The 21,834-nt window shown below is 44.0% G+C and overlaps 2 protein-coding genes and 1 long non-coding RNA gene across 13 annotated transcripts in view; 2 read left to right on the forward strand and 1 right to left on the reverse strand.

Annotated features, from left to right (window-relative positions):
• The window catches only part of prkag2a (protein kinase, AMP-activated, gamma 2 non-catalytic subunit a), a 126,539-nt gene that overhangs the window by 21,170 nt on the left and 83,535 nt on the right, over nt 1-21,834 (reverse strand). For 8 of the 11 annotated variants that reach the window (XR_016484371.1, XR_016484372.1, XR_016484370.1 and 5 more), the window contains one exon: nt 3,853-3,934. Coding sequence is in view for 6 of the 11 variants with exons in the window: in XM_036934906.2 (XP_036790801.2) it covers nt 3,853-3,934 (82 nt within the window). In the remaining 5 variants the exon portion in view is untranslated. Of the gene's footprint in view, nt 1-3,852; nt 3,935-4,647; nt 4,723-4,973; nt 5,343-21,834 lie in introns of those variants that run through there. The other 3 variants (XM_090189441.1, XM_036934908.2, XM_090189440.1) reach the window with 3 other exon arrangements.
• On the forward strand, nt 5,110-18,317 carry LOC149979497 (uncharacterized). The gene is made up of 2 exons (XR_016484374.1): nt 5,110-5,193; nt 17,321-18,317. It is a non-coding gene; the product is annotated as an uncharacterized LOC149979497 (long non-coding RNA).
• LOC110535289 (complement C1q-like protein 4) lies at nt 5,327-7,360 on the forward strand. The gene has a single exon (XM_021620193.3). It carries the CDS (start codon nt 6,555-6,557, stop codon nt 7,260-7,262), a length of 708 nt encoding a protein of 235 aa, XP_021475868.2. The 5' UTR covers nt 5,327-6,554; the 3' UTR covers nt 7,263-7,360.

Raw genomic sequence — 21,834 nt, forward strand, 5'->3', positions numbered from 1 at the left:
GGTAGAACAGAAGGAGCAGCGGGGAGGGAGGTGGGTACAGGTAGAACAGAAGGAGCAGCGGGGAGGGAGGTGGGTACAGGTAGAACAGAAGGAGCAGCGGGGAGGGAGGTGGGTACAGGTAGAACAGAAGGAGCAGCGGTGAGGGAGGTGGGTACAGGTAGAACAGAAGGAGCAGCGGGGAGGGTGGTGGGTACAGGTAGAACAGAAGGAGCAGCGGGGAGGGAGGGAGGTACAGGTAGAACAGAAGGAGCAGCAGGGAGGGAGGTGGGTACAGGTAGAACAGAAGGAGCAGCGGGGAGGGAGGTGGGTACAGGTAGAACAGAAGGAGCAGCGGGGAGGGAGGGAGGTACAGGTAGAACAGAAGGAGCAGCGGGGAGGGAGGGAGGTGGTGGGTACAGGTAGAACAGAAGGAGCAGCGGGGAGTGAGGGAGGTGGGTACAGGTAGAACAGAAGGAGCAGGGGGAGGGAGGTGGGTACAGGTAGAACAGAAGGAGCAGCAGGGAGGGAGGTGGGTACAGGTAGAACAGAAGGAGCAGCGGGGAGGGAGGTGGGTACAGGTAGAACAGAAGGAGCAGCGGGGAGGGAGGGAGGTGGTGGGTACAGGTAGAACAGAAGGAGCAGCAGGGAGGGAGGGAGGTGGGTACAGGTAGAACAGAAGGAGCAGCGGGGAGGGAGGTGGTGGGTACAGGTAGAACAGAAGGAGCAGCGGGGAGGGAGGGAGGGAGGTGGTGGGTACAGGTAGAACAGAAGGAGCAGCGGGGAGGGAGGGAGGGAGGTGGTGGGTACAGGTAGAACAGAAGGAGCAGCGGGGAGGGAGGTGGGTACAGGTAGAACAGAAGGAGCAGCGGGGAGGGAGGGAGGTGGGTACAGATAGAACAGAAGGAGCAGCGGGGAGGGAGGGAGGTGGGTACAGGTAGAACAGAAGGAGCAGCGGGGAGGGAGGGAGGTGGTGGGTACAGGTAGAACAGAAGGAGCAGGGGGAGGGAGGGAGGTGGTGGGTACAGGTAGAACAGAAGGAGCAGCGGGGAGGGAGGTGGGTACAGGTAGAACAGAAGGAACAGCGGGGAGGGAGGTGTGTACAGGTAGAACAGAAGGAGCAGCGGGGAGGGAGGGAGGTGGTGGGTACAGGTAGAACAGAAGGAGCAACGGGGAGGGAGGGAGGTGGGTACAGGTAGAACAGAAGGAGCAGCGGGGAGGGAGGGAGGTGGTGGGTACAGGTAGAAAAGAAGGAGCAGCGGGGAGGGAGGGAGGTGGGTACAGGTCGAACAGAAGGAGCAGGGGGAGGGAGGTGGGTACAGGTAGAACAGAAGGAGCAGCGGGGAGGGAGGTGGGTACAGGTAGAACAGAAGGAGCAGCGGGGAGGGAGGGAGGTACAGGTAGAACAGAAGGAGCAGCGGGGAGGGAGGGGGGTACAGGTAGAACAGAAGGAGCAGCGGGGAGGGAGGGAGGTACAGGTAGAACAGAAGGAGCAGCAGGGAGGGAGGTGGGTACAGGTAGAACAGAAGGAGCAGCGGGGAGGGAGGTGGGTACAGGTAGAACAGAAGGAGCAGCGGGGAGGGAGGGAGGTACAGGTAGAACAGAAGGAGCAGCGGGGAGGGAGGGAGGTGGTGGGTACAGGTAGAACAGAAGGAGCAGCGGGGAGTGAGGGAGGTGGGTACAGGTAGAACAGAAGGAGCAGGGGGAGGGAGGTGGGTACAGGTAGAACAGAAGGAGCAGCGGGGAGTGAGGGAGGTGGGTACAGGTAGAACAGAAGGAGCAGCGGGGAGTGAGGGAGGTGGGTACAGGTAGAACAGAAGGAGCAGCAGGGAGGGAGGTGGGTACAGGTAGAACAGAAGGAGCAGCGGGGAGGGAGGGAGGTGGTGGGTACAGGTAGAACAGAAGGAGCAGCAGGGAGGGAGGGAGGTGGGTACAGGTAGAACAGAAGGAGCAGCGGGGAGGGAGGTGGTGGGTACAGGTAGAACAGAAGGAGCAGGGGGAGGGAGGTGGTGGGTACAGGTAGAACAGAAGGAGCAGGGGGAGGGAGGGAGGTGGGTACAGGTAGAAGAGACATTTGGGAGATACCAGACCAGGGCCTATTTCTGTGACACTATATCACACACAAACGTGCGCACACTCACTCTTCATTGACATCAGTATCGCCTAGAGGTGAGAAGGAACAGTAGTGGAAGTGCTTGATTCTCAGTAAAGCCCATCTGTGAGTCTCGCTCTATTGGCAAAGGACCTTGTGAAGATGCTGGTAACTATTTCCAAAGTAAAACGAGTCCTATATCGACATAACCTGAAAGGCCGCTCAGCAAGGAAGAAGCCACTGCTCCAAAACTGCCATAAAAAAGCCAGACTATGGTTTGCAACTGCACATGGGGACAAAGATAGTACTTTTTGGAGAAATATCCTCTGGTCTGATACAAAAATAGAACTGTTTGGCCATAATGACCATCGTTATGTTTGGAAGAAAAAGGGGAGGCTTGCAAGCCAAAGAACATCATCCCAACCGTGAAGTATGGGGGGGGCAGGATCATGTTGTGGGGGTGCTTGCTGCAGGAGGGACTGGTGCACTTCACAAAATACATGGCATCCTTAGAAAGGAAAATTATGTGGATATATTGAAGCAACATCTCAAGACAGCAGTCAGGAAGTTAAAGCTTGGTCGCAAATGGGTCTTCCAAATGGACAATGACCCCAAGCATATTTCCAAAGTTGTGGCAAAATGGCTTAAGGACAACAATGTCAAGGTATTGGAGTGGCCATCACAAAGCCCTTACCTCAATCCCATAGACCATTTGTCGGCAGAACTGAAAAAGCATGTGCGAGCAAGGAGGCCTACAAACCTGACTCAGTTACACCAGCTCTGTAAGGAGGAATGGGCCAAAATTCACCCAACTTATTGTGGGAAGCTTGTGGAAGGCTGCCCAAAACATTTGACCCAAGTTAAACAATTTAAAGGCAATGCTACCAAATACTAATTGAGAGTATGTAAACTTCTGACCCACTGGGAATGTGATGAAATAAATAAAAGCAGAAATTAATCATTCTCTCTACTATTATTCTGACATTTCACATTCTTAAAATAAAGTGGTGATCCTAACTGACCTAAGACAGGGAATTGTTACTAGGATAAAATGTCAGAAAATGTGAAAAACTGAGTTTACATGTATTAGGCTAAGATGTATGTAAACTTCTGACTTCAGTGAATTATTAGTCAAATAATCTGTCTGAAAACAATTGTAAAAATTACTTCATGTACAAAATAGATGTCCTAACCGACTTGACAAAACTATAGTTTGTTAACAAGACATTTGTGGAGTGGCTGAAAAACGAGTTAATGACTCCAACCTAAGTATGTAAACTTCAGACTTCAACTGTATATGAAATGCAAATGGTATAGCGAGAAATAGTTGACGCGTCATAATTACTATAATAACTTCTTACCTGTGAACATTGAACCACCAGCTTTCATATATCTCATGTTCTGAGCAAGGAACTTAAACGATAGCTTTTTTACATGGCAAATATTGCACTTTTACTTTCCCCAACACTGTTTTTGCATTATTTAAAACAAATTGAACATGTTTCATTATTTGAGACTAAATAGATTTATTTATCATATTAAGTTCAAATTTTAAAAAAAAAGTTAATTGTTCAGTCAGTATTGTGGTAATTGTCATTATTACCACTATATATATATATATAAACTTTTAAAAAATTGGCCGATTAATTGGTATCGCTTTTTTTTGGTCCATGAATAATTGGTATGGGCGTTGAAAAATCCCAATCAGTCGACCTCTAATGTGGAGAAGTGGAAGGTTAAGGATGGGAGAGAAGAATGATAGAGCAGAGACATTTCCCACTTACCGACAAAGCTCTGCTTCTTCGTCTCCCATAGCGGGGCTGCCCGCACCCCGTTGGCAACCAAGGCAAAGAAAGCCTTCTTTACCTACAGGCGAGAAGTACACAAACAATGCATTTACAAAGACTTTCTATACAGGTATTTTATCATGTGTGTGGAATAGAGCAGCGTTTTCCACCTTTGGTCTCTTGTGGTGACCGTTTACCGCCACACCAGCACCCATGAGTCTTCATAACAGTAAAATTCCACGTGACCGTTGTGTCACGGTAATCTCCTCTTATGCACTCTGGACATGCTTGTTTGTCCCCAACTCGTTAATGACCATCAGGTCGCTAATAGCCTGGTACTCCGGGCTCTACTGTCCCTCTAACGTCAAAACAAATTCTAACACTTATCAAAATAGTATCTTGCTTTTAAAACTCACCTCACTGTGATTGAATTTCTTTCTTCAAATTTATCAAACAGGTTGAAACAGTGGAAAGCATGGTCGTTGTGGATGTTTCAAAGCCTAACAACGAAATGGACAGCGCTTTGTAAGGTGATGATTCACTCTAAACACCCATACACAGAGATTATGCATACAGTATGAGCCCAAGCCTGAAACAAACCCAGAAATAAAATAATGATTGTGCCGTTATACAATACATTGCCTACCGTATATTACGCAGGCAAACATTATTACCTGATTTAAGATGTCTTTGGTACATAACTGGTCTAACCTACACTCAAATTAAACAAATTCTAGTAAATCGTCTTTGAGTGTGGATTGTACTATTATGCATACTGGATGGACTGGTTACCTTATGCTACGCTCCAAACTTTCTATCCATGAGTCTGGAAGAGAACATATAGGCCTAGACGATGCTGTTGGTTCATTGACTGTGCAGGGCAGCTTCCAGAATTAGCCTATAATTACAGTGAATTGTTATTTAAATTGCTTAGTATTAGGGCATTTTTTACATTTTCATTATTAATAGGCTGATACATTACCCTGAGCTACAGAATATCTCACCACCATGCATTTCCATCTCCTCCCCCTCTCTCTCCATTCCTTTTTCAAGCGCACAGAGAGGGGCTTTCAAGAGTTTAAATATGTTTCACTATCAAGGTTCCCGAACAGATTTACCTTCGTTTCCCAAATAAAGCACTGGGTAGCTGCACAAACCAGGTTGGAGAGCCCAGGCATAGAGTTGGGGGGGGGATATCACCCGTCGTGCTACGAGAGGATGCATGCTCTTCAAACAGCAATGCTGCCATAGTGTAGCTGGAGGTGGGAGACAATGTCTAGGCCAGGCTCTTGGCTAACAGGAGAGTCTACGAAGATTCTGGAAACTACAACACCTTCCGTGAGTTTCTACTCTTCAACTATTATTAACAAGTTTACAGTCCATTTGGCTGTATACAACAAGGGTTATCAGAAATTCTCTCAACTGTATGAAAGTAAAATTAAATAAAGTCTAGTTGCGCTCTTCGATTGAACTTCGATGTTGACACTGAGCTAGGTGTATTTGACAAACATATTTCTTGCATCATTGTGACTGGTGCACTGATCAAAGGTCATGGTCTACTGTAGTAGTTGTGGTTTGGGTTAACCCTTTACACTCGTACCCGGGTTAAAAATGGCAGATTTCAGGCACTGAACCTATATTGGAATGCAGTGGCTGCACAGTAACATGCTATACATGACGTCAGAGCTCAGGCTCTTCACAGGTTGACTGACAGCCATTCTGATATTGAACACCGCCACGCGACAAGAAGTTTCCCCGTTTCCAGGATAGAGTTCTTCCAGGGTCCAAAAATATGTACCCGTTCCGAAACACCCCTGGTCCCCCTCGAAAGAATAAGAACTGAAGACATTAAAAAGGAGGACATAGCCGCTGGTTATTTTGGCCATAAAAATGCAGTCTCATAAGTTACAGGAATGAATAGAATGATTTTACACAATGTGACATTTGGGAGGTTGAAACCTTAGATGTCTAAACCTTGTTATGGATAGAAGCATATACAGTCAGATTGGTATAAGATATCTGCTCCATTTTCAGAGCACATGTTAGCAAGATGTTGGGGAATCACTGGATGGGAATATTGACCAGCTGAGCATCTTTGAATAGTCACCTGAGTGTACAGCTCAATAAACAAACTAGGCATTGTTATATTTACGTTTTCTGTGATGTATATAATAAAGTGTAAACTCTATATCAGACATTGTACAGGTACCTTCTTCAATTTAAGCCCATAATGTGTGTAAGGTGTATACTTTTGTCTCAAAGTACAATTGTTTAAGACTTACCAAGAAACGCTCTGTGTGGACCACTGCCACCGCGTTAAAAAGGTTAAGGGACAACTTAATTTCATATCACAGTTCCTCATCCACATTAAAACATGACATACATATATCTTTTTTAGATAAATAGCCTAATAAAGTCCTGAAAAATAAAATGAATTCAGAGTTTTCATAGATAAAAATGTAATAATGCAAATTCTGGAAATTTGATATTTTGCAACTCTGGTGAGGACTGACCTCTTTAAATGAATTCTAGTATATTCCAGTAATTGGGAGGGACAACCTCGCTCTCTCTTATCTTAACTTTCCTCATCCACCTGCCAAAGACCCTCCCTATATATAAGAGAAAAATCCCCCTCATTGACTGCACATAGTTCCTGAAGACTTCAACTAGCTGATGAACACTTGACATAAGAGAACGACATGCAAAAAGACAAGGTTTTAAGAATGAAAGTTGTCCTACTAATGCTGTCTTTGTGCCTCACACTGTCTGGGGCACAAGGTGAGGGGAACAGTTCATCTAACAGTCAGGTTGAAACCTGCTCCTTCATCAGTGAGCTGGCTGTGCTGAAGGAAAAACTGAACACCATGGATCAGAAGCTAGGAGCTGTGGAGACCAGGCTACAAGTCAGTGAGAGCCAGGTGGAAGAACTGAAAAGTGTGAACAAAGCTCAAGAAGAAGAACTGAAAACATTAAAGAAGGACATAGCCGCTGGTCAGCCAAAGGTGGCCTTCTCCGCAGCTCTAAGAACATCTGGTTTTGGTTACATAGGACCCTTCAACACTCACACACCCTTGCAGTACAAAAGAGTCTTCTCCAACTTCGGCAGTGGATACAACGCTGCTACAGGGGTCTTCACAGCCATGGTCAAAGGAGTGTATTACTTCCGCTACACCATGTTCTACAATGGAAACGCCAACGCTGTTGTGGCTTTGATGAAGAACGAGGAATTTCTCGTGTCCACATGGGATGCTACGTCAGGAAGTAGTGAAGATTCCGCCAGCAATGCTGCCATAGTGCAGCTGGAGGTGGGAGACAATGTCTTCGCCCGGCTCTCAGCTAACAGGAGAGTCTACGATGATGGTGGAAACTACAACACCTTCAGTGGTTTTCTGCTCTTCATCAACTAATATTAACAACAAGTTTACATTTCATTTGGCTGTAAACAGAAGTGTTTTCAGAAATTCTATCACAGTAAAAAAATAAATAAATAAAAAAGTCTAGTTGCACTCTTTGAACTGTACTGTTGACACTGGGCTGGGTGTATTTGACAAACATATTTCTTGCATCATTGTGACTGGTGCACTGATCAAAGGTCATGGTCTACTGTAGTAGTTGTGGTTTGGGTTAACCCTTCACACTCGTACCCGGGTTAAAAATGGCAGATTTCAGGCACTGAACCTATATTGGAATGCAGTGGCTGTACAGTAACATGCTATACATGATGTCAGAGCTCAGGCTCTTCACAGGTTGACTGACAGCCATTCTGATATTGAACACCACATGCGACAAGATGCTGCCCCCATCACTCCCGCTAAGTGAGCAAATTTTCCACATTTCTTGTGAATAATCCTAACACGGTTGAGATTCGAAGTATAAATGAGCCATATCCCTGCGAGTGAGCAAGATTCAACTAGCAACATTAAAGATTCTCTAATTTAGCGTATATTTATTTAGATTTGCACCATTGTTTTACCACCGAATAAATTATGACACTTCCTACAACGACACCACATTAAAGAAGGGGTTTTATTCAAATGAGAATTAAAACACTAAACAGGGTGCAAAGTGATTTCAGGGGCACAGGAAATCTTAAAAAATAATAAATACAAAAAAAAAAAGTTTGTCACATACACATGGTTAACAGATGTTAATGCGAGTGTAGCGAAATGCTTGTGCTTCTAGTGCCGACCATGCAGTAATATCTAACAAGTAATCTAACAATTTCACAACAACTAACTTATACACACACACACACACACACACACAAAAGTGTAAAGGAATATGTACATATATGGATGAGCAATGGTCGAACGGCATAGGCAAGATGCAGTAGATGGTAGAGGTCGGTCGACCGATTATGATTTTGTAACCCTGATACCGATTATTGGAGTACCAAAAAAAGCCGATAACGATTAATCTGCCGATTTTTATCTATTTTTAATAATGACAATTACAACAATACTGAATGAACACTTATTTTAACACATCAATAAAATCAATGTAGTCTCAAATAAATAATGAAACGTGTTGAACATTTAGTTTTATTTGCGTTTAAGAGCAATTGGAGGCCACGGAAGGAGAGTTGTATGACATTGAAGCTGGTCTGGAGGTTAGTTAACACAGTGTCCAAAGAAGGGCCAGAAGTATACAGAATGATGTCATCTGCGTAGAGGTGGATCAGAGACTCACCAGCAGCAAGAGCGACATCATTGATGTATACAGAGAAGAGAGTCGGTTCAATTCTCGGACCATGTGGCACCCCCATAGAGACTGCCAGAGGTCCGGACAACAGGCCCTCCAATTTGACACACTGAGCTCTATCAGAGAAGTAGTTGGTGAACCAGGCGAGGCAATCATTTGAGAAACCAAAGCTGTTGAGTCTGCCAATAAGAATGTGGTGATTGACAGAGTCAAAAGCCTTGGCCAGGTCGATGAATATGGCTGCACAGTAATGTCTCTTATCAATGGCTGTTATGATATCGTTAAGGCCCTTGAGCGTGGCTGAGCTGCACCCACGACCAGCTCGGAAACCAGATTGCATAGCGGAGAAGGTACGATGTGATTCAAAATGGTCAGTAATCTGTTTGTTAACTTGGCTTTCGAAGACCTTAGAGATGCAGGGTATGATAGATATAGGTCTGTAGCAGTTCGGGTCTAGAGTGTCTCCCCCTTTGAAGAGGGGAATGACCGCGGCATTTTTCCAATCTTTGGGAATCTCAGACGATACAAAAGAGAGGTTGAACAGGCTAGTAATAGGGGTTGCAACAATTTCGGCAGATAATTTAAGAAAGAGAGGGTCCAGATTGTCTAGCCCGGCTGATTTGTTGGGGTCCAGATTTTACAGCTTTCAGAACATCAGCTATCTGGATATGGGTGAAGGAGAAATGGTGGGGCCATGGGCGGGTTGCTGTGGAGGGTGCCGGGCAGTTGACCGGGGTAGGGGTAGCCAGGTGGAAAGCATGGCCAGCTGTAGAGAAATGCTTATTGAAATTCTCAATTATAGTGGATTTGTCAGTTGTAACAGTGTTTCCTAGCCTCAGAGCAGTGGGTAGCTGGGATGAGGTGCTCTTATTCTCCATGGACTTTACAGTGTCCCAGAACTTTTGAGTTTGTACTGCAGGATGCAAATTTGTTTTAAAAAAGCTAGCCTTTGCTTTCCAAACTGCCTGTGTATATTGGTTCCTAACTTCCCTGAAAAGTTGCATATCACGGGGGCTATTCGATGCTAATGCAGAACGCCACAGGATGTTTTTGTGCTGGTCAAGGGCAGATATAGCCCTTGGTTCACTCCAGACCTATCTATTCCTGGTTCTACATTTTTTTGAACGGGGCATGCCTATTTAAGATGGTGAGGAAGGCACTTTTAAAGAATAACCAGGCATTCTCTACTGTCGGGATGAGGTCAATGTCGTTCCAGGATACCCCGGCCAGGTCGATTAGAAAGGCCTGCTCGCAGAAGTGTTTTAGGGAGTGTTTGACAGTGATGAGGGGTGGTCGTTTGCTCGCAGACCCATTACGGATGCAGGCAATGAGGCAGTGATCGCTGAGATATTGGTTGAAAACAGCAGAGGTGTATTTGGAGGGTGAGTTAGTTAGGGTGATATCTATGAGTGTGCCTGTGTTTACGGATTTGGGATTATATCTGGTAGGTTCATTGATAAATTGTGAGAGATTGAGGGCATCAAGCTTAGATTGTAGGATGGCTGGGGTGTTAAGCATGTCCCAGTTTAGGTCACCTAGCAGCACGAGCTCAGAAGATAGATGGGGGGCAATCAAATCACATATGGTGTCGAGGGCACAGCTGGGGGCAGAGGGTGGTCTATAGCAAGCGGCAACGGTGAGAGACTTGTTTCTAGAAAGGTTAATTTTTAGAAGTAGAAGCTCAAATTGTTTGGGTACAGACCTGGATAGTAAGACAGAACTCTGCAGGTTATCTTTGCAGTAAATTGCAACACCACCCCCTTTGGCAGTTCTATCTTGTCAGAAAACGTTATAGTTAGGAATGGAAATTAAGGTTTTTGGTGGTCTTCCTAAGCCAGGATTGTGACATGGCTAGGATATCCGGATTGGTGGAGTGTGCTAGGGCAGTGAATAAAACAAACTTAGGGAGGAGGCTTCTAATGTTAACATGAAACCAAGGCTTTTACGGTTGCAGAAGTCAACAAATGAGAGAGCCTGGGGGATGGGAGTGGAGGTAGACACTAGAGGTAAACACTGCAGGGCATGGATTAACCTCTACATCACCGGAGGAACAGAGGAGGAGTAGGATAAGGGTACGGCTAAAGGCTAACAGAACTGGACGCCTAGTACGTTCAGAACAGAGTAAAAGGAGCAGATTTCTGGGCACGGTAGAATATATTCAAGGCATAATGTACAGACAAAGGTATGGTAGGATGTGAATACAGTGGGGGTAAACCTGTGCATATAGTGATAATGAAAGAGATAGTCTCTAGAAATAACATTTAAACCAGGTGATGTCACTGCGTGTGTGGGGGGTGGAACTAAATTGTTAGCCGAGGCATGTTGAGCAGTGCTAGAGGCTCTACAGTGAAATAAAAAAAACAATAGTTACAAACCAGAACAGCAATCACACGGCATGGTGATGTTAGGGAAAGGCATGGAGATCATAGCAGCTAGCAGGCTAACAGAAAGGCCTTAGAGGGATGACGCGCCCCCCTCGTGCAGAAGAAATATGTCCGAAGGGCCTCATAAACCTCTTATGGCTGCGATCCCCGTACGGGGACATCCGGGGAAATTTCAGAGTGACTAACTACAAATACAACGTAACATTAAAACATTCTTGAAAATGCAAGTGTCTTACATCCTTCAAAAGATTAGAATCTTGGTAATCAAACTACATTTTCCGATTTAAAATGGCTATTACAGAGAACAAATGTTTGAGAAGAGCGATCAACATCAAACATTTTCTGCCATGACAGTTGACACATTCACATCTGAAGGTAAAATTATGACTTACATTCTGATATCTTGCTCTTATTTCTCTTCCTGAGGGTCCCAGTGATCAAATGAAGTGACATTTGATAAAATCCATTTTTATAGCCTAAAACAAAACATTTTGTAAACCGTTTGTGTCGTGAATTCCATCTATCAACTTTTGACGGAGCATTCGACGTAATTACACACACTAAACAATTGTTTAGTCATAGTTGGTTTCATTGCAATCCTCTGGATGTTTGCAACACAACCAAACTTGATAGTTTTTTTTGCGGGGAGTATTGACCGAAGTGAACTGATTTGAAGGCAACGAGCAATTACTTCATTGCGCACCAATAATATTAGCGAAGCTTTGTTGATTGACTGTATTTCTGCCCAATGACCACTGATCTTCTTGAAATCTAGCTGGGTAGATAGCCAATGAGCTGAGGTAACGCCAGTATGTGATGGTTATGGTTGGACCACCATCCCTTGTTTGTAAAAGCATGTGTAACGAACTTCATTCTCGCCATTGACCATCAGACTAGTTGCAGTCACGCTTGTTACGCACAGCAGTGTTTTGGAAAGTAGTATTTTGGAAGCAGTATTTTGGAAAGTGTTTTTTCAATGATTTCATTGAAGACATGGCAAATAAATCAGGAAAAGCAAAGTCCAAGTCTAAGTATACAGATTTGCACCAGATTGATCGGGAAAGAGAGAGATTTTTTTGTTTAAGGAATCTTGTTGTATATAATTATAGGTAATTTCACCAATTCAGCCACTTGGGTACATTTGGGCAACTTGTGTGGGACACCTGGGTGACTTCATGCTAAATGTCATGTAGCTCACCCATTCCTGAAGTTAGTCTGAAACTTTGCACACCTACAGCTGCCCTCTTGTGTTATCCATCAAAATTATCTCCAGCATCCTATTCTAGTACATGTGAAAGATGATGCTACAACAATAAAAACAGAAACCGTATACTCTTTTCTTCCACCAGATCTACTGTGTTATATTCTCCTACATTCAATTAACATTTCCACAAACTTCAGAATGTTTCCATTCAAATGATACCAAGAAAATGCATATCCTTGCCTCTGGGGCTGAGCTACAGGCAGTTAGATTAGGGTGTGTCTTCAGGCAGAAATTGAGAACAAGGGATGCAGCCATAAGTTAAGTCAGCAGTCCAATGTGCTTAAGAGAGCTAGCAAGCCGCAGATTAGCGGCTGGGCGTTCAGGGGTCGTTAGCTGCTATAATTCCAGATGGGAAAAAATATCATAATAAAAAATAAAAAAGCAAAAAAAAAAAAAAAAGGTTCAGAGCTTCAGGTAGGAATCCGGAGATATCGAGAAGAATAAGTCCGACTAGCTCTGGTTTGAGTCACGCTGTACAGACTGGCGAGAGTTGTCCGGGATAAAGGTAGCTGATGATCGCTAGCAAAGGATAGCTGACTGCTAGCTAGTGGCTTCAGAATGTATTCGATGGGCCTCGTAAGCCAACAGTCCATTGTGCTCTAGACAGCTAGCATTCAGGGGATGTTAGCTGCGAAGGTCGTAAGGTGAGAAGGTTCAGAGCTTGCGATAGGAATTCGGGGATATGGAGAGAAAAAAAATGGGTCCGGTATGCTCTGGTTGAAACGCGTTGTACCAACTGGCGAGAGCTTTCCAGCTAAGGTTTGCTGGCTAGTTAATGTTGGAGAGATTCCAGTAAGAGGCAAAGAAAAATACGTTAGAGTAAAAGCAGGTCCACACCACATTGGGTGAGGCGGGTTGCAGGAGAGTATTTTTGAAATAAGGGTTTAGAAAAATATAAAAAGATATGCAAAGAAAAATATACAGTGCCTTGCGAAAGTATTCGGCCCCCTTGAACTTTGCGACCTTTTGCCACATTTCAGGCTTCAAACATAAAGATATAAAACTGTATTTTTTTGTGAAGAATCAACAACAAGTGGGACACAATCATGAAGTGGAACGACATTTATTGGATATTTCAAACTTTTTTAACAAATCAAAAACTGAAAAATTGGGCGTGCAAAATTATTCAGCCCCTTTTCTTTCAGTGCAGCAAACTCTCCAGAAGTTCAGTGAGGATCTCTGAATGATCCAATGTTGACCTAAATGACTAATGATGATAAATACAATCCACCTGTGTATAATCAAGTCTCCGTATAAATGCACCTGCACTGTGATAGTCTCAGAGGTCCGTCAAAAGCGCAGAGAGCATCATGAAGAGCAAGGAACACACCAGGCAGGTCCGAGATACTGTTGTGAAGAAGTTTAAAGCCGGATTTGGATACAAAAAAGATGATGCAAAACATAAAGCAAAATCTACAATGGAATGGTTAAAAAATAAACATATCCAGGTGTTAGAATGGCAAAGTCAAAGTCCAGACCTGAATCCAATCGAGAATCTGTGGAAAGAACTGAAAACTGCTGTTCACAAATGCTCTCCATCCAACCTCACTGAGCTCGAGCTGTTTTGCAAGGAGGAATGGGAAAAAATGTCAGTCTCTCGATGTGCAAAACTGATAGAGACATACCCCAAGCGACTTACAGCTGTAATCGCAGCAAAAGGTGGCGCTACAAACTATTAACTTAAGGGGGCTGAATAATTTTGCACGCCCAATTTTTCAGTTTTTGATTTGTTAAAAAAGTTTGAAATATCCAATAAATGTCGTTCCACTTCATGATTGTGTCCCACTTGTTGTTGATTCTTCACAAAAAAAAATACAGTTTTATATCTTTATATTTGAAGCCTGAAATGTGGCAAAAGGTCAAAGTTCAAGGGGGCCGAATACTTTCGCAAGGCACTGTATATACACGAGACACGACAAGACGAGAGACAAATACGTCTAACTGCTACGCCATCTTGGATTAGAAAGGTTGTAGTTATTATAGAACTATTTCTCTATACCATTTGTATTTCATATTCCTTTGACTATTGGATGTTGTAATAGGTACTTTTGTATTGCCAACCTAATCTCGGGAGTTGATAGGTTTGCACAGAACGCAATAAAATTTACACAAATTCACTAGTTAAGAAATTCATGTTAGCAGGCAATATTAATAACTAAATATGCAGGTTTAAAAATATATACTTGTGTATTGATTTTAAGAAAGGCATTGATGTGTGGGTGGACCATTTCAGTTTGTTCGTGACGTGTACGCCAAGGAACTTACAACTTTCCACCTTCTCCACTATACTGTCCCGTCATTAGGGGGGTGCTCCCTCTGCTGTTTCTTAAGTCCACGATCATCTCCTTCACACCACACTCCGAGGGCCTTCACCTCCTCCCTGTAGGCAGTCTCGTCGTTGTTGGTAATCAAGCCTACCACTGTAGTGTCGTCTGCAAACATGATGATTGAGTCTGAGGAATGCATGGCCACGTAGTCATGGGTGAACAGGGAGTAGAGGAGAGGGCTGAAAACTAACCCTTGGTGGGCCCCAGTGTTGTGGATCAGCGTGGTGGCGATGTTTCCTACCTTCACCACCTGGGGGCGGCATGTCAGAAGGTCCAGGACCCAGTTGCACAGGGCAGGGGTCGAGACCCAGGGTCTCGAGCTTAATGACAAGTTGAGGGTACTATGGTGTTAAATACTGAGCTGTAATTGATGAACAGCATTTGTAAAAATAGGTATTCAGATGGGTTAAGGCAGTGTGCAGTGTCATTGCAATTGCATCATCTGTGGACCTATTGGGGCAGTAAGAAACTTGGAGTGGGTCTAGGGTGTCAGGTAGGGTGGAGGTGATATGATCCTTGACTAGTCTCTCAAAGCACTTCATGATGACGGAGTGAGTGCTACAGGGTGATAGTCGTTTAGCCCAGTTACCTTAGCTTTCTTGGGAACAGGAACAATGGTGGCCCTCTTGAAGCATGTGGGAACAGCAGACTGGCATAGGGATTGATTGAATATGTCCGTAAACACACCAGCCAGCTGGTCTGCACATGCTCGGAGGACATGGCTAGGGATGCCATCTGGGCCTGCAGCCTTGCGAGGGTTAATACGTTTAAATATATACAGCTGTTATTATAATCGAAGAGAATTCTCTTGGTAGATAATGCAGTCGGCATTTGATTGTAAGGAATTCTAGGTCAGGTGAACAAAAGGACTTGAGTTCCTTATGATGTTATGATCACACCACGACTCGTTAATCATAAGGCATACACTCCCGCCCTTCTTACCAGAGAGATGTTTGCTTCTGTCGGCGAAGAAACTGGGTGGCTGTACTAATTCAGATAATGTATCCCGAGTGAGCCATGTTTCCGTGTAACATTCTCTGTTTCAATCTCTGATGTCTCTCTGGAAGGCAACCGTAGCTCGTCTACCTTGTTGTCCAGTCTCTTGACATTGACGAGTCGTATACTCGGGAGCAGTGAGCCCGTCTACGGAGCCTGACCAGAAGACGGCTCCGTCTGCGTTTGGGTCGCGGTCCAAACAGAGGATCCGCGTCGGGAAATTCTTATTCTTGGTAAGTTGCTCCAATATCCAAGAGTTCCTTTAACTAGTACTATACAATAATGAATAAATATTTTAATATTTAAGGTCAAGCACACCTGCCCTTATATTTTTAGAATTTTTTGAATCCACATTTGATACTAAATAAGTCGTGTTGGCAATAGAACAAGCAATCAAATCGGTGTTTACCCTTGGATTTTTTTTCCAATCGGGAGGGGCACCGATCCAGACTCTGATCAGAGTGAGGGAAGCAGCAGAAAAATATTTTCAGCTACTTTATTAAAACAGAGCTGATAGGAGAGAGCGACGACGCTCTCTGCCCGTTAAAGCATGAGAGGGGCCGTACTGTGAGCGAGTGACATAGGGAGCAAGAAGACACAGCAACCAACCAAGCCGACTTGCACTATAGTAGACTAATAGCTGCCATACGTAGGTTGTTTATCAGTGGTGGAAAAAGTATCCAACTGTCATACTTGAGTAAAAGTAAAGACACCTCAATAGAAAATGACTCAAGTAAAATCGAAAGTCACCCAGTAAAATCCAACTTGAGTAAAAGTCAAAACGTATTTGGTTTTAAATATACTTAAGTATCAAAAAGTAAAAATAATTTCAAATTCCTTATATTAAGCAAGCCAGACGGCACCCCTTTGTTTTTTTATTTACGGACAGCCAAGGGCACGCTCCAACACTCAGACATAATTTACAAACAAAAGCATGTGGGTAGTGAGTCCACCAGATCAGAGGCAGTAGGGATGTTGTCTTGATAAGTGTGTGAATTAGACCATTTTCCTGTGCTGCTAAGCATTCAAAATACTTTTGGGTGTCAGGGAAAATGTATGGAGTAAAAAGTGCATTATTTTCTTTAGGAAATTTAGTGAAGTAAAAGTTGTCAAAAATATTTAAACAAATGTATAGATACCCCCCCCCCCCCAAAAAAATGACTTTAGTACTTTACACCACTGGTCATCATCTAATCTGATTACAGAGTAAAATGTCTTAAAGGGGAATGGAAACACTTTGGGAAGTAAATCTAAATCCAGGAGTTTCCGAATGGAAAGGAGTCATAGGCCCACGTTGAAGCCTCCACCATAACCCTCGAAAATGTCAAACGTAGGGGTTACCGACCGATCATCAACATCGCTGACTTGAGTCAAGCAAAAGCGACTGAATGGAGGTGGCGACGCGAGTCAATGCAATGGAGCCTGAGGTAACGTTAACCGGTCATGACTGTTGTTGACTAGGCTAGCATTAGACAACTTTGTTGCAACTAGTTGAAGGTTACTAGCCAATTGCGTCTGAAGTGTTTTGCTGTGTGTGTGTGTGTGTGTGTGTGTGTGGACAAAGCATTCAAGAGAGAAGCTTGTTAATGCCAACTGATATATATTTTGGTTCAGTTGTGTTAACATATGTCAACCTTGAAAAATGTTTTCTTCATCTTGGAAGAGACTGTTCAGGAGGCAGAGGTACATGCACATCCATGTCATGTCTAAGGCTGTTAATTTCAAGTATATGCAGTGATTCTTGAATATAAAACTATAACCTTACAGATGCCTCACTTGTTTTCTACCAACAGGAAAGAATGGTTAGTACAGCATGCCAAACTGACCCCTGGGTGCCAGAGTGTTCCTGTGCTGCGTTGGAGAAGAGGTCCACCGGGACCATCACTAAAGAGCCAGGGGCCCAGATACATTCCGCTCACAACCATAAGTATACAACCTAGTCCTGCCCCTATACGCCACAGATGGAGCTGACGGAGAGTGAGATCAGCCATCCATAAAAGGGAATCGGAGTGGAATTGTTTTTCCGTATTTTTTTTTACCCGTTTCAAATGGATGTGCTACCTTGTCGCGGTCCTTCTGTTTCGACTCTCTCAACCCATGAATGCTCAGCTATGAAAAGCCAACTGACATTTGCGCCTTATGTGTTGAACTTTTGTACCCTCTATAACCACTGTGGTTATTATTTTGATGTAAAAAGGGCTTTTGTAAAATACATTTCATTGATTGTTTGCTGTGCTGGATGCTGTGTATTCACTAACTGTCTGAGTGATGGGACATTTATAGTATCTGTAACATATTTTGGTGTGGATTTAATCTGCATCTTAACTTCTTAAAGTGACAATCAGCAGTCGAAACAAAGTGTCTCCCCGCTCCTCTTTTGGTGAAAAACTGAGGGATGTAAATGCAAGGACTGACCATCCATGATATCAGAACTGTAATCCTGTTTCTATGATCTGCTTCCACTACCATGTACCCAGTTCACGTTGGATAAAGGTGTCTGCTAAAATGGCATATATTATTAGTCTACTTTGACTCCAACTACCTGCACAGTGTAGTTACCATTCCATTCCAATAGATGGCAGCCAAATCTAGTTGAAGTCACTACTTTAACGACAGGGACATGGGATTAGTGCTCACTGAAAATAGTTATATCTTCAAAGCAAGTTTCTGGTTACACTTGAACCTGTTGTTATAGTGGACAAGCTAACATATACTATTTTTATATAAGGCGCATGCATTATGTCTATGACTTCAGTTAGGCTAGATTTACTAAATAAACTGGTTTTATTCAATGCCTTTGCTTCTGGGTATGCGCGCTTTATGGAAGAAATGACACACACCTAGTCCTATTCTCCCTCGTGCCCAAAGGGTGAACTGGCGATAAACTGCCAGCCTGTATGCTCTGCAAACAAAATCATAAGGAAAGTCAGACTGATACCGAAACAAAATCAATGTATTATAATGAGCTTTCATGAATCATGATGCTGTCTGTGATTCGGACTCCGGTCGTCTAATCTAAAAGGTAAGTGTGTTACCATCGCGCTGGTGATAAATATTGTTATAGGATGCTGATTGTATATATTGAGCACCTATCCACTACTGATATTAACCATAATTTATAATCAAAAAAACATTTCACCAATTATTTAACTGGCATATTGGCTGCTGACTGGTCGAGTAACCTCTTCTGCCACGAAGTCCTTCATAGGGATTAGTGACACGTCTAATAAATACATCACCATCCAGAAAGACTGAAAGGAACCTCAGACTGGATGTAAAACAGCTACCCTCTGCTGGGATTATGTGCTGTATCGCCACCATCTCTACAACACACACACTCCTACTCTAGCCATTTTCTGGCAGCATCCCCACTAACACCTGTTTGTGTTTGGCTACGCAGAACCTCTAGCTAAGGTGTTTTAGGCGGCATGTGTTGTTACTACGAGAATTAACTATTTGATCTGGGGCAATGATCGGGGGTATAAGATGTTAAGGAGCCTAATAGTCATACACATGGCGCTCCGGTACCGCTTGCCGTGTGGTAGCAGAGGAAACAGACTATAACTTGAGTGACTGGAATCTGACAATTTTATGGGCTTTCCTCTGACACCGCCCATCTTATAAGTCCTGATGGCAGGCAGCTTGGCCCCAGTGATCTACAGGGCCGTACACCCTACCCTCTGTAGCGCCTTACAGTCAGATGCCGACCAGTTGCCATACCAGGCGGTGATGCAACCGGTCAGGATGCTCTTGATGGTGAAGCTATAGAACTTCTTGAGGTTCTTGGGACTCATGTCAAATCTTTTCAGTCTCCTGAGAGGGAAAAGGTGTTGTCGTGCCCTCTTCACAACTGTCTTGGTTTGCTTGGACCATGATAGTTCGTTGGTGAGGTGGACACCAAGGAACTTGAAGATCAACATGCTCCACTACAGCCCTGTCAATGTTAATGGGGGCCTGTTCGGCCCGCCTTTTCCTGTAGTCCACGATCAGCTCCTTTAGCTTGCTCACATTCAGGGAGAGGTTGTTGTTCTGGCACCACACAGCCAGTTCTCTGACCTCCTCCCTGAAGGCGGTCTCATCTTTGATCAGGCCTATCACTGTTGTGTTGTCAGCAAACTTAATTGTGTTGGAGTCATGTTTGGCCACACAGTCGTGGGTGAACAAGGAGTACAGTAGGGGCCTAAGTACACACCCATGATGGGTCCCAGTGTTGAGGATCAGCATGGCAGATGTGTTGTTGCCTACACTTAGCACCTGGGGGCTAAGTCCAGTATCCAGTTGCAGAGGGAGGTGTTTAGTCCCAGGGTCCTTAGCTTAGTGATGAGCTTCGAGGGTACGATGGTGTTGAACGCTGAGCTGTAGTCAATGAACAGCATTCTTACATAGGTGTTCCATTTGTCCAAGTGGGAAAGGGCAGTGTGGAGTGCGATTGAGTCATCTGTGGATCTGTTGGGGCTGTATGCGAATTGGAGTATGTCTAGGGTATCCGGGAAAATTCTGTTGATGTGAGCCATGACCAGCCTAACAAAGCACTTCATGGCTACCAACGTGAGTGCTACGGGCAGTAATCATTTAGGCAGGTTACCGTCGCTTCCACAGAAACTATGGTGGTCTGCTTGAAACATGTAGGTATTACAGACTTGGTCAGGGAGAGGTTGAAAAATGTCAGTGAAGACATGAATGTTGGTCCGCACATGCTATGAGTACACGTCCTGGTAATCAGTCTGGCCCCACGGCTTTGTGAATGTTGACCTGTTTAAAGGTCTTACTCACATCGGTAACCGAGAGCGTTATCAGTCATCCAGAACAGCTGGTGCTCTCGTGCATGCTTCAGTGTTGCTTGCATTGAAGAGAGCATAAAAAGGCATTTAGCTCGTCTGGTAGGCTCGCATCAATTGGCAGCTCACTTCTGGGTTTCCCTTTGTAGTCCGTAATAGTTCAAGCCACATCGGATGAGCGTCAAAGCCGGTGTAGTAAGATTTAATCTTAATCCTGTATTGACACTTTGCTTGTTTGATGGTTCGTCTGAAGGCATTGCGAGATTTCTTATAAGCGTCCAGATTAGTGTCCGGCTCCTTGAAAGCGGCAACTCTAGCGTTTAGATCCATGGCTGGTTGGGATTGTACAGTTGAAGTCAGAAGTTTACATACAACTAAGCCAAATACATTTAAACTCAGTTTCACAATTCCCTACATTTAATCCTAGTAAAAATTCCCCGTCTTAGGTCAGTGAAGATCACCACATTATTTTAAGAAATGTGAAATGTCAGAATAATAGTAGAGAGAATGATTAATTGCAGCTTTTATTTATTTCATCACATTCCCAGTGGGTCAGAAGTTTACATACACTCAATTAGTATTTGGCAGCATTGCCTTTAAACTGTTTAACTTGGTTCAAATGTTTTGGGCAGCCTTCCACAAGCTTCCCACAATAAGCTGGGTGAACTTTGGCCCATTCCTCCTGACAGAGGTGTAACTGAGTCAGGTTTGTAGGCCTCCTTGCTCACACACACTTTTTCAAATCTGCCCACAAATTCTCTGTAGGATTGAGGTCAGGGCTTTGTGATTGCCACTCCAATACCTTGACTGTGTTGTCCTGGAGACATTTTTCCACTACTTTGAAAGTATGCTTGGGGTCATTGTTCATTTGGAAGACCCATTTGCAACCAAGCTTTTTCATTTTAACCAAGCTTTAACTCCCTTACTCATGTCTTGAAATGTTGCTTCAATAGATCTACACAATTTTTCCTCCCTCATGATGTCATTTATTTTGTGAAGTGCACCATTCCCTCCTGCAGCAAAGCACCCACAACATGATGCTGCCACCCCCGTGCTTCACGGTTGGCATGGTGTTCTTCGGCTTGACGGCCTCCCCCTTTTTCCTCCAAACATAACGATTGTCATTATGGCCAAACAGTTCTATTTCATCAGACCAGAGGACATGTCTCCAAAAAGTACGATCTTAGTCCCCATGTGCAGTTGCAAACCGTAGTCTGGCTTTTTATGCAGGTTTTGGAGCAGTGGCTTCTTTGCTGAGCGGCCTCAAGTTGACGATATAGGACTCGTTTTACTGTAGATATAGATATTTTTGTACCCGTTTCCTCCAGGATCTTCACATGGTCCTTTGCTGTTGTTCTGGGATTGATTTGCACCAAAGTACGTTCATCTCTAGGAGACAGAACGCATCTCCTTCCTGAGCAGTATGACGGCTGTGTGGTCCCATGGTGTTTATACCTGCGTACTATTGTTTGTACAGATGAACGTGGTAACTTCAGGCATTTTGAAATTGCTCCCAAGGATAAACCAGA

The sequence above is a fragment of the Oncorhynchus mykiss genome, chromosome 11 (assembly GCF_057628025.1).
Source record: "Oncorhynchus mykiss isolate SJ-2025 chromosome 11, ASM5762802v1, whole genome shotgun sequence".
NCBI classification, from domain to species: Eukaryota; Metazoa; Chordata; class Actinopteri; order Salmoniformes; family Salmonidae; genus Oncorhynchus; species Oncorhynchus mykiss.